Genomic DNA, 13,738 nt, shown 5'->3' on the forward strand with positions numbered 1-13,738 from the left:
CAAAATCCTTTTTGTAGCTGAGATAAGCACCAGCGCCCACCGCGACGCTAAAAGGAATAAGTGGTAGTGGACGGATGGATGGATAATTTTTGCTGAAGGGGGCACTGAACATTTTTACACGCACTTGTTACTTTAGATTTTGACCAGAGGTGGAGCACATTTGAACCCATCAATGTTTACTTTTGTATGCACATTAAATCAACAAAAAAAATCATAACTTTGGAGCAATGTTCACGGACTGTAGTATTTGGCTCTCTGTTTGATGCAATGGATTTCTGTATTGGGATGAGGATTTCGGTCCTAACTTGTTCACCGGTCCTCATATGGAAGATACCTTTCCTTGTTTTATGTCTCAAGAAGGGTGGAAATACAAGAACACACACACAGGAAAGAACATCAGGAAGACTTTTCCGTCCTAAAACTTCAAAAAGACATTCATATCACAACCTAGCCTCGCTACATCCGTGACATTTATTTTGAAGGTTCTTGTTTGTTTCCTTGTTTACGTCTTTAGCACGTTAGCCTAGCCATGGTTGACGCGGGCCACCCCCTTTACCCGCGACACTAACTCCGCAGCCCCCCCGCTGGTGTTCTTCTGCCTCGTTACCCAACAATACACACACCTGGGGGCGGAGTCAGAGCGTACGGCACTTTGGCTCCCTGCTGTGTGTCTGCTAGTTTGTCTTCTTCTTGTTGTGGCGGTGTGCGCACGGGTCGGCCATGTTGTCTGACAATAACATAAGATAACATGGATGGATAATGTTATTTATGTTATTCCCCCACACTCCCCCCACCCTGCCCGCTGGAAGAATCCCAGTAAACCTGGCAGTTCTCAAGCTCAATGAACAAGCCGTCTTAGACAAGTTGAAAAACAAGTGGTGGTATGACAAAGGCGAGTGCGGACACAAGGACTCCGGCAGAAAGGTCAGTTGGCCCGCCTCTCTCTGCTTGTCTTGGCCTGGACCCCCCCCCCCCCCCGTGCCCCCCGACCCCTTGACCCACTGCATCCCCATCCGGCACCCCGCCCTCCAGCACCCGACCCGCAGCCGCACCTTGGAAAAGGCCGATCTTGTCACTTAGTTTAGCATGAAGTCCGGCATGGCCTGCAGAGTCCCGCCCACTCTGCGGAATGTGACGTTTGACATCGCAGAAGTAGCCCCGCCCACTTTATGCCACGATGCCAAAGGTCACATTTTCCCTTGCTCACCAGGACAAAAAAATTTAAAAAAGGAAGAAAACTGCTTTTGTCTCCAATCTTGTTATGATCCGCCGCCCGGATCATACATTGTTTTGGTTTTTAAACCCTTTTGTGTTTTTTTTTTATCGTTTTGGACTCTTCCTGTTCTTAGTTTTTTGCACTTCCTTATTTATCTTGTTACCATGGTTTCACATTAGTTCCACCTGCTCTTGTTTTCGACGCGCACCTGTGCTTTGATTATTGCTTTAGTATTTAAGCCTGCCTTCGACCTCAGTTCTGTCTTGATTCGTTGTTTGCTCTAAGCAACACTCACGTTGTAATCTCTTCTGTGTATATTCTTGTGCTAAGTTACGCCTTAGCTTCTCGTATATTTTGGACTCTTGGACTCTATGCTAGTTAGCGTTAGCTTCCCATGCATATAGGAACGCGCTTTCTTTTACCGTTTTGCACCAGTGTTAATTTATTTAGTACAATAAATCCTGCCTGTCTGGTCCTCGTGCATCTCGGGGTGACAAAACGTTCATCCACAATGCGTTTCCAACGTTACAGAACGGGTCTTGATTAGTTCTGTCACGTTGGATTACGTTTTGTCACCCCGAGATGCAAGAGAACCAGACAGGCAGGAATATCAGGTAAGACTGGATTTAATGTACAAAAATAAAATAACACTGGTACAAAACGGTAAAAGAAAGCGCTTGCCTAGGCACGGGAAGCTAACGCTAACTAGCATGGAGTCCAAGAGTCCATAATTGACGTGCTGAGCGCACGAGAAGCTAAGGCGAAACTTAGCACAAGTACAGTGGGGCAAAAAAGTACTTAGTCAGTCGCCGATTGTGCAAGTTCTCCCACTTAAAATGATGACAGAGGTCTGTAATTTTCATCATAGGTACACTTCAACTGTGAGAGACAGAATGTGAAAAAAAAATCAAGGAATTAACATTGTAGGAATTTTAAAGAATTTATTTGTAAATTATGGTGGAAAATAAGTATTTGGTCAACCATTCAAAGCGCTCACTGATGGAAGAAGGTTTTGGCTCAAAATCTCACGATACATGGCCCCATTCATTCTTTCCTTAACACGGATCAATCGTCCTGTCCCTTTAGCAGAAAAACAGCCCCAAAGCATGATGTTTCCACCCCCATGCTTCACAGTAGGTGTGGTGTTCTTGGGATGCAACTCAGTATTCTTCTTCCTCCAAACACGACGAGTTGAGTTTATACCAAAAAGTTCTATTTTGGTTTCATCTGACCACATGACATTCTCTCAATCCTCTGCTGTATCATCCATTTATCCATTTTGGTATGAACTCAACTCGTGTTTGGAGGAAGAAGAATACTGAGTTGCATCCCAAGAACACCATACCTACTGTGAAGCATGTATCCACAATGCGTTTCCAACGTTACAGAACGGGTCTTGATTAGTTTTGTCACGTTGGATTACGCATTGTGGATGCACGTTTTGTCACCCCGAGATGCACGAGAACCAGACAGGCAGGAATAGCAGGTAAAACTGGATTTAATGTACAAAAATAAAGTAACACTGGTACAAAACGGTAAAAGAAAGCGCGTGCCTACGCACGGGAAGCTAACGCTAACTAGCATAGAGTCCAAGAGTCCAAAATTGACGTGCCGGGCGCAGGAGAAGCTAAGGCGAAACTTAGCACAAGAATATACACAGAAGAGATACCACCCTGATTGTTGCTTAAAGCAAACAACGAATCAAGACAGAACTGAGGTCGAAGGCAGGCTTAAATAATAAAGTAATAATCAAAGCACAGGTGCGCGTCGTAAACAAGAGCAGGTGGAACAAATGTGAAACCTTGGTAACAAGATAAATAAGGAAGTGCAAGAAACTAAGAACAGGAAGAGTCCAAAACGATCGAAAAAACACAAAAGGACTCAAAAGCCAAAAACCATGTATGATCGGGGCGGCGGATCATAACACAATCTGTCAAGGGCGCCCTGCAGTCATCCATGATTGACGTGAGCGTTGCCATGGTTACTGCTGCACGCCAATCGAACGCCGGCCCCTATGAGTCCGGTGCATGATCACAGACCACACGACAGTTTGGAAAGGAAAGCACTCTGATTGGCTCCGAGAGCTTGCATGCCAATGAGGTCGTGCATGGGACCGAAGTTGCGGCGATGTCATCTCCAGCCAATCAAAGACAAGACATGGCATCTTACCTTTGACCTTCTTCCGTACGTATGCACGCCTCCTCCTGTAGGACACGCCCCCTGTCATTGAATGTCATCTATGATGTTGCCATGGAGACCGAGCGCTAAATAACGTCAACACGCGGCGAAGTCCCTCACGCAAACAGGAAGTTGCATGGCCGTGGTGACCCCGCCTCTGCGCTCTGATAGGACAAGACCAGCGCTCTCAGCCTGAGCAATGTGGCGGGAATCTTCTACATCCTGATTGGAGGACTGGGACTGGCCATGATGGTGGCGCTGTTGGAGTTCTGCTACAAGTCTCGCTTGGAGTCCAAGAGGATGAAGGTGACTCGCGACCTCGTCTGTGTAGGCGGGGCTTAACCCTCGGTGAATGGATGAATCCATGTTTGGTGGAATGGGTGATGATAGATGATGGACAGGCGGACGATGAATCAATGTGTGGTTGGATGGGTGATGATATATGGAAAATGAATGAAGTGAATTATATTTTTATATAGCGCTTTTCTCTAGTGACTCAAAGCGCTTTTACATATTGACACCCAATATCTAAGTTACATTTAAACCAGTGTGGGTGGCACTGGGAGCAGGTGGGTAAAGTGTCTTGCCCAAGGACACAACGGCAGTGACTAGGATGGCGGAAGCGGGGATCGAACCTGGAACCCTCAAGTTGCTGGCACGGCCGCTCTTCCAACCGAGCTATACGAGTGGATGATAAATCGATGGATGATGAATGTCAAATGGAGAGATGATGATGAACGTATGATGACTACTAGCAGGATTCATGGATGAATAATGAATGGAGGGTGAAGCAATGGATGATGAATGAATGATGAATAGATTGATGATGAATGTATGGGGAATTAAATGGATGATGATTGAATATAAGGAACGATGAATAAATGAATGATAAATGCATGGAAAATTGTTGAATGGATAGATGGATGCAAGATATGATGAATAAATGGATGATGAATGAAATGATGGATGATGAATGGTTGGATAATGAATGGATGATAATTTATGAACAATTAATACATGGATGATGAAAAAATAGATGGATGATATATGGATGGATGATGAATATATGGGGAATTAAAGAATGGATGATGAATGAATCGATGGATGATGAATGTATGGAAAATTAATGAATGGATGATGAACGAATAGATGGATGATGAATGAATCTATGGATGAATAATGACTGGATGATCAATAAATGGCCAATGAAATTTTAACAAATAGCTGATGAATGGATGCCAAATGGATGGATGATGAAGGAATGGATGATGTTGAGATGGATGGTAAATTGATGAATGATGAATAGATGGATGATAAATTAATGGATGTTGAATAGATGGATGATAAATGAATGGATGATGAATACATTAATGCCAAATGGATTGATGATGAATGGATGATACATGGATGGATTATTAATAAATTAATTGTGAATATATGGATGCCAAATGGATGGAAGATGAATGGATAATGAAGATGGATAGACGATGAATAGATGGATGATAAATTAATGCATGTTGAATAGATGGATGCCAAATGGATGGATGATGAATGAATGGATGATGAATAGATGAATGAGAAATGGATAAATGATGAATAGATGGATGATAAATGAATAGATGACTAATGAATGAATGATGAATAGATGGATGCCAAATGGATGGATGATGAACGAATGGATGATGAATAGATGATGATAAGTGGATATATGATTAATGAATGAATGATGAATAGATGGATGCCAAATGGATGGATGATGAATAGATGGATGATAAATGGATGATGATTAATGAATGCATTATGAACAGATGGATAACAAATGGATGGATGATGAATAGATGGTTGATAAATGGATAGATGATTAATGAATGAATGATGAATAAATGGATGCCAAATGGATATGTGATGAATGAATAGGTGGATGATAAATGGATAGATGATTAATGAATGAATGATGAATAGATGGATGCCAAATGGATGGATGATGAATGGATGATGATTGATGAATGCATTATGAACAGACGGATGCCAAATGGATGACACATGGATAGAAGATTAATGAATTAATGATGGGTGGATGGATGCCAAATGGGTGGATGATGAATAGATGGATGATAAATGGATAGACGATTAATGAATGACTGATGAATAAATGGATGCCAAATGGATGGATGATTAATGAATGAATGATGAATAGATTGATGCCAAATGTGGGATGATTATTGAATAAAGGATGAATAGATGGATGCCAAATGGATGGATGATGATTAATGAATGTATTATGAACAGATGGATGCCAAATGAATGGATGATAAATAAATGGATGATAAATGGATGGATGAATAATGAATAAATGATGAATGCCAAATAGATGGATGATGAATGAATGGATGAAGAATAGATTGATAATAAATGAATAGATGATTAATGAATGAATGATGAATAGATGGATGCCAAATGGATGGATGATTAATGAATAAATGATGAATAGATGAATGCTAAATTGATAGATGATTTATGAATGAATGGTGAATAGATGGATGCCAAATGGATGGATGATTAATGAATGAATGATGAAAAGATGGATGCCAAATGGGTGGATGATGAAGAAATGGATGATAAATGGATGATGATTAATGAATGCATTATGAACAGATGGATGCCAAATGGGTGGATAATGAAGAAATGGATGATAAATGGATGATTATTAATGAATGAATGATGAATAGATGGATGCAAAATGGATGGATGATGAATGGATAGATGATTAATGAATGAATGATGAATAGAAGGATGCCAAATTGATGGATGATGCATGAATGAATGGGGAATAGATAGATAATTATTAAATGAATGATGAATAGATGGATGCTAAATGGATGGACGATGAATGAATGTATGATGAATAGATAGATGATTAATGAATGAATGATGAATAGATTTATGCCAAATGTTGGATGATTATTGAATAAAGGATGAATAGATGGATTCCAAATGGATGGATGATGATTAATAAGTGCCTTATTAACAGATGGATGCCAAATGAATGGATGATGAATAAATGGATAGATGATTAATTAATGAATGATAAATGCCAAATGGATGAATGATGAATATATGGATGATAAATGGATAGATGATTTATGAATGAATGATGAATGGATGCCAAATGGATGGATGATTAATGAATGAATGATGAATAGATGGATGCTAAATGAATAGATGGTTTATGAATGAATGATGAATAGATGGATGCCAAATGGATGGATGATTAATGAATGAATGATGAATAGATGGACGCCAAATGGTTGGATGATGAATAAATGGATGATGATTAATGAATGCATTATGAACAGATGGATGTTGAATGAATGGATAATGAATAGACGAATGATAAATGGATGGATTATTAATGAATGAATGATGAATAGATGTGTGCCAAATGGATGGATGATGAATGGATAGATGATTAATGAATGAATGATGAATAGAAGGATGCCAAATTGATGGATGATTGGATGGTGCATAGATAATTATTAAATGAATGATGAATAGATGGATGCCAAATGGATGGACGATGAATGAATGTATGATGAATAGATAAAGGATTAATGAATGAATGATGAATAGAGGGATGCCAAATGGATGGATGATGAATGAATGGATGATGAAAAGTTAAGAGGCTACATGGATGGATGCTGAATAGATCGATGCAGAAAATGTGGGTGATGAATGGATGACTGAAGTTGGGGCAGTGAACAAATGAGTAATGAAGTGGTGATGATGATGATGATGAACAATGATGACATCAGCGATGGAGAAGAGGTAGACTCACATGAAGTTGGGATTTGTTTGTTCCAATCATCTTGACGACTGCCTTGGAGGCACACACACACACACACACACACACACACACACACACACACACACACACACACACACACACACACACACACACTCACACATCATTAAACTAATAGCTGCGCACACACACACACACACACACACACACACACACTGACGTTCTGGGTGTGTTTCCTTCCAGGAGCTGATCGACGCCGCCATGTTGAGCAGCGGCCTGGGAGCGATGGCCCTCGCGGGAGGCGGGGTCACGGTGGGCAGGTTGGGAGGAGGCGGGGCTTCAGGGCCGGTGGGCGAGAACGGTCGTGTGGGGTCACATGACTTGCCAAGGTCCGCCGCCCAAAGTTTACCCTGCGTGAGCAAAGCTGCTAGTTAGGGATTGTCCTCCAAGGTCATGTGACCAGCAGCGAGACACCTGATTGGACGCAGCCGCCTGACAATCATCCGGCATCACAGGAGGCAGCACAGATGAACTGAGTGCACCTGAAGGCAACACGCCTCTTCTACTTGGTATCCCTCTTTACCTTCTCTTCTCCCTCTTATTTTACTTCCTTCTCTTCTTCTACTTCCTTCTCTTCTTTTACTTCCTCCTCTTCTTTTTCTTCTACTTCCTCCTGTTCTTCTAATTCTTCCTCTTCTTCTTCTTTTACTTCCTCCTGTTCTTCTTGTATTTCCTCCTGTTTTCCTCCTTTTACTTCCTCCTCTTCTTTCACTTCAACCTGTTTTCTACTTCCTTCTGCTCTTCTCCCTCTTATTTTACTTCCTCCACTTCTTCTACTTCCCCCTGTTCTTTTACTACCTCCTGTTCTTCTTCTATTTCCTCTTGTTTTCCTCCTTTTACTTCCTCCTCTTCTTTCACTTCATCCTGTTCTTCTACCTCTTTCTGCTCTTCTCCCTCTTATTTTACTTCCTCCTCTTCTTCTACTTCCTCCTCTTCTTTTACTTCCTCCTGTTCTTTTTCTTCTACTTCATCCTATTCTGTAACTTCTTCCTGTTCTTCTCCCAATTCTTCCTCTTATTTGAATTCCTCCTCTTCTTCTTCCTCCTGTTCTTTTTATTCTACTACCTCCTGTTCTTCTTCTATTTCCTCCTGTTTTTCCTCCTTTAACTTCCTCCTGTTCGTTCACTTCCTTTTTGTCTTCTTATTTTTGCTCCTGTTTTTCCTCCTTTTACTTCCTCCTGTTCTTCTTATATTTCTACCTGTTTTCCCTCCTTTTACTTCCTCCTGTTCTTGTTCTACTTCCTCCTGTTCTTCTTCTTCTACTACTTCATCCTGTTCTTATACTTCCTCCTGTTCTTCTACTTCCTCCTGTTCTTTTCTCCTTTTACTTTGTCCTGTTTATCTACTTCCTCCTGTTTTTCCTCCTTTTACTTCCTCCTGTTCTTTCAATTCCTCCTTTTCTCCTACTTCCTCCTGTTCCTCTTCTATTTCCTTCTTTTACTTCCTCCTGTTCTTCTACTTACTCCTATTCTTCTCCCTATTCTTTTTATTTTACTTCCTCCTCTTCTTTTTCCTCCTCTCCTTTCTCTTCTACTTCTTTCTGTTCTTCTTTTATTTCCTACTTTACTTCCTCCTGTTCTTGTTCTACTTCCTCCTGTTCTTCTTCTTCTACTACTTCATCCTGTTCTTTTACTTACTCCTGTTCTTTTCTCCTACTTCCTCCTGTTTTTCTTCTATTTCCTTCTTTTCCTTCCTCCTGTTCTTTAACTTCCTCCTATTCTTCTCCCTATTCTTTTTATTTTACTTCCTCCTCTTCTTCTTCTTCCTCCTCTTCTTTTTCTTCTACTTCCTCCTGTTCTTCTTTTATTTCCTCCTTTACTTCCTCCTGTTCTGGTTCTACTTCCTCCTGTTCTTCTTCTTCTACTACTTCATCCTGTTCTTTTACTTACTCCTGTTCTTTTCTCCTTTTACTTGGTCCTGTTATTCTACTTCCTCCTGTTTTTCCACCTTTTACTTCCTCCTGTTCTTACACTTCCTCCTTTTCTCCTACTTCTTCCTGTTCTTCTTCTATTTCCTCCTGTTTTTCCTCATTTTCCTTCCTCCTGTTCTTTAACTTCCTCCTATTCTTCTCCCTATTCTTCCTCTTATTTTAATTCCTCTTCTTCCTCCTGTTCTTTTTCTTATACATCCTCCTGTTTTTCTTCTATTTCCTCCTTTTACTTCCTCCTGTTCTTTAACTTCCTCCTGTTTTTCTATTTCCTCCTGTTCTTTTATTTCCTCCTGTTCTTCTTCTATTTCCTCCTTTTACTTCCTCCTGTTCTTTAACTTCCTCCTGTTCTTCTATTTCCTCCTGTTCTTCTATTTCCTACTTTTACTTCCTCCTGTTCTTCTACTTCCCCCTGTTCTAGTTCTACTTCCTTGTGTTCTTCTTCTTCTTCTTCTACTTCATCCTGTTCTTTTACTTCCTCCTTGTTCTTTTCTCCTTTTACTTTGTCCTGTTTTTGTACTTCCTCCTGTTCTTTTATTTCCTCCTAAGAAACAGAATCAAAAGTACTTTATTAATCCCCGAGAGGAATTAATATCGTATTTAATGAACTCCTGTTCTGCTACTTCCTCCTGTACTTCATCTACTTCCTTTTATTATTTTCCTTCTACTTTCTCCTGTTTTTCTCTTTCTTCATTCTGTTCTACCTCCTCTTCCACTTCCTCCTGTTCCTCTTCTCCCTTTTTCACCGGGGAACTCGCCCAACCCACATGACCTATTGACCCTGACCACTTCTTTTGGGGCCAATCAGAATGGATTTAATTTAGGCTGACTATATTCTGAAATCCCAAAAAGAGGACACATATATGTGTGCCAAGGACTAGGTGAAAATTTGCCAATGATACTTGAACTTGCTTTATAAATAATATATTTATTTAAATAAAGCATTTTTTTCTCCTCTGTTGACAGTATAACAAAATAAGTCTCACTTATATTATGTAACATTCACAGTTTTAGAAAAAGCACAGAGGTAGCAATATTCAAAATAACCTCTTGTATATAATATACACATAAATGTCTCAAAACAGGTTAATTATATTTAAACAAAAAACAGGTCACAGCCCATTCTTTAAAATGTCTCTTCTCAGTCTAGTGGACCCTTTTAATGTAAAAAAATATAAATAATGCCTTAAAACATTTGAAACAAAAACAGATGTTCTCAGAGAATACACCATAGGTATTTCTCAAATCAGTTAAAACAACAAAAACAGAGGTAGCATTTCTGAGCCAATTATTTTAAGCTTCTGTAAAAATAAAATAAAAAAAATAATGCAGAGTCAACATTTAAAACAAAAATAGGACCTTTCCCGGCAAAACTCGAACCAACACTTCCTGTCAATAGCGTCACTTCCCTATCCTCCCCGGAAGTCCCGCCCCCCAGCCAAAGCCATTGGCTAACACCCCGTAGCCAGGCGCTACAATATTTACAGCTAGAATTCACCAACTCGAGTAACATATATACGGTAACTTAACCCTGGACGTACATTGAAAATACACGCAACCCTAATTCAAAATGCCGGACAATTGAGGCATTTAAAAAAAAAAAACGCCCGGACACCCCCCGCAAAAGAGGACATGAAAAGAGGACCTATGGTCAGCCTAGTTAATTAGCATACTGATTGGAATAATTCACCACCAGCTTGTTCATATTTGTGCTACCTGGAATAAATGTTCACATGAACGTGCTTGTTTACAAATGCTAATAAAGATGTTTCAAGTAACAGCATCGTGTTCCTTTGCTAATGCGCTAACTAACACGCAGGTTAACACGCTAACTGACATACAGGCTAACATGCTAACTGACATGCAGGCTAACACGCTAACTGACACGCAGGCTAACATGGGGACTGACACAGGCTAGCACGCTAACTGACATGCGGGCTAACATGCCAACTGACACGCTAACGGACACGCAGGCTAAGATGCTGACTGACACGCAGGTTAGCATGCTAACTGACACGGGGTAACACGCTAACTGACACACAGGCTAGCATGCTAACTAACACGAAGGCTAACATGCTAACTGACATGCAGGTTAAAATGCTGACTGACACGCAGGCTAGCGTGCTAACTGACACGCAGGCTAACATGCTAACTGACACGCAGGCTAACACGCTAACTGACACGCAGGCTAACATGCTGACTGACACGCAGGTTAACATGCAAACTGACACGGGCTAACACGCTAACTGACACACAGGCTAGTATGCTAACTAACACGCAGGCTAAAATGCTGACTGACACGCAGGCTAACATGCTATCTGACACACGGGCTAACACGTTAATTAACCCACAAACTAACATGCTAACTAACACACAGGCTAACATACTAACTAACATGCAGGCTAGCATGCTAACTGAAACACGGGCTAACACACTAACTGACACACGGGCTAACACGCCTAACCCAAGGGCTAACACACTAACTAACACGAAGGCTAAAATGCTAACTGACATGCAGGCTAACATGCTAACTGACACGCAGGCTAACACGCTAACTAACACGCATGTTAACATGCTAACTGACACGCAGGCTAACATGATGACTGACACGCAGGTTAACATGCTAACTGCACGGTCTAACACACTAACTGACACACAAGCTGACATGCTAACTAACACGCAGGCTAACATGCTAACTTACACGCAGGCTAACATGTTAACTAACACGCAAGTTAACACGCTAACTGACATGCAGGTTAACATGTTTACTGAAAAAGGGGCTAACACGCTAACTGACACACAGGCTAACACGCCTAACCCACGGGCTAACACACTAACACAAAGGCTAACATGCTAACTGACACGCAGGCTAACATACTAACTGACACACAAGCTAACATGCTAACTAACACGCAGGCTAACATGACAACTGACACACGGGCTAACACGCCTAACAAAGGGGGTAACACGCTAACTAACACGCAGGCTAAAATGCTAATTGACACACGGGTTAACACGCTAACTAATACACGGGCTAACACGCTAACTAACACGCAGGCTGAAATGCTAACCGACACATGGGCTTACATGCTAACTGACAACTGGGCTAACATGCTAACTGGCACACGGGCTAACATGCTAACCAACACAAGCTAACGTGCTAACTAATACACAGGCTAACAGAAAGTTGTCATTTTATCAAAGACCATTTTCAAATGGGACAAAATGTTTTTAAAATATAATTGTACATGATTATGTAGAACATGTGAGGTCGAAAGTGTCAGCTGATGATGAAGACTGTCGGTCCTTCACTGGCCACCGGGGGGCGACTGTCGACCACCATGTTGTCCACTAGTGTGTATTTATCCTCTTTGGTAGCCCCGCCTCCTCCTCGTGCTCCTCCCGGATTGTCCGCAACTGCGTCCGCAAGCTCCTCCCTCTCCACAGGCTGAGCCGGCTGATTGGTCAGCGTCGTCATGGTGATCTGCCATACATTACGACATCAAGGTTAGAGGGTGGGGGACAAGGGGGAGTGACGATACCTGTGGGACACACCTGCGTCTCTTTGAATAACTGGAGCATGACCACGCCCACCACCATGATCAGGAAGGCGCCGATGGTCGTGACGACGTCCACGGCCGCCATGTTGTTCCACTCCCGGAAGAGGACGACGGAGGTGCACAGGACGACGGAGGTGAAGAGGACGTAGTAGACGGGGTAGACCAGCTGCGTGTCGAAGGTGTCCAGAGACTTGTTCAGGTAGTGCACCTGTATGAGGGGCCGTTAGGGACATTATTCAGAATGACTTCTTATACACACTACTGAAATTCTCTCACACACACTACTGAAATGCTCTCACATACACTACTGAAATGCTCTCACATAAACAGCCGAAATGTTTTTCTCTCACACACACTACTGAAACACTCTTATACACACTACTGAAATGCTCTCACACACACTACTGAAATGCTCTCACATAAACAACTGAAATGTTTTTCTCTCACACACACACTACTGAAACACTCTTATACACACTACTGAAATGCTCTCACATAAACAACTGGAATGTTTTGCTCTCACACACACTACTGAAACACTCCTTTACACACTACTGAAATGCTCTCACATAAACTGAAATGTTTTTCTCTCACACACACTACTGAAACACTCTTATACACACTACTGAAATGCTCTCACATACACTAGTGAAATGCTCTCACATAAACAACCGAAATGTTTTTCTCTCACACACACTACTGTAACACTCTTATACACACTACTGAAATGCTCTCACACACACTACTGAAATGCTCTCACATAAACAACTGGAATGTTTTTCTCTCACACACACTACTGAAACACTCCTTTACACATTACTGAAATGCTCTCACATAAACTGAAATGAGTTTCTCTCACACACACACTACTGAAACACTCTTATACACACTACTGAAATGCTCTCACATACACTACTGAAATGCTCTCAGATAAACAACTGAAATGTTTTTCTCTCACACACACTACTGAAACACTCTTATACACACTACTGAAA

The 13,738-nt window shown here is 41.3% G+C and overlaps 2 protein-coding genes across 3 annotated transcripts in view; one reads left to right on the forward strand and one right to left on the reverse strand.

Annotated features, from left to right (window-relative positions):
- Positions 1–10,741, forward strand: part of LOC133551905 (glutamate receptor 1-like) — a 65,718-nt gene extending 54,977 nt beyond the window's left edge. The window contains exons 17-19 of the mRNA XM_061899099.1: positions 810–924; positions 3,566–3,700; positions 7,440–10,741. Coding sequence (XP_061755083.1) covers positions 810–924; positions 3,566–3,700; positions 7,440–7,631 — 442 coding nt within the window. The 3' untranslated portion in view covers positions 7,632–10,741. The remainder of the gene's footprint in view (positions 1–809; positions 925–3,565; positions 3,701–7,439) is intronic.
- LOC133551906 (magnesium transporter NIPA2-like) overlaps positions 10,306–13,738 on the reverse strand; it is a 12,072-nt gene continuing 8,639 nt past the window's right edge. For both annotated transcript variants that reach the window (XM_061899102.1, XM_061899100.1), the window contains exons 8-9: positions 12,739–12,951; positions 10,306–12,667 (exon numbers count right to left, since the gene is read on the reverse strand). In XM_061899102.1, coding sequence (XP_061755086.1) covers positions 12,464–12,667; positions 12,739–12,951 — 417 coding nt within the window. In that variant the 3' untranslated portion in view covers positions 10,306–12,463. The remainder of the gene's footprint in view (positions 12,668–12,738; positions 12,952–13,738) is intronic.

Source organism: Nerophis ophidion, linkage group LG04 (assembly GCF_033978795.1).
Source record: "Nerophis ophidion isolate RoL-2023_Sa linkage group LG04, RoL_Noph_v1.0, whole genome shotgun sequence".
In the NCBI taxonomy this organism is placed as follows: domain Eukaryota; kingdom Metazoa; phylum Chordata; class Actinopteri; order Syngnathiformes; family Syngnathidae; genus Nerophis; species Nerophis ophidion.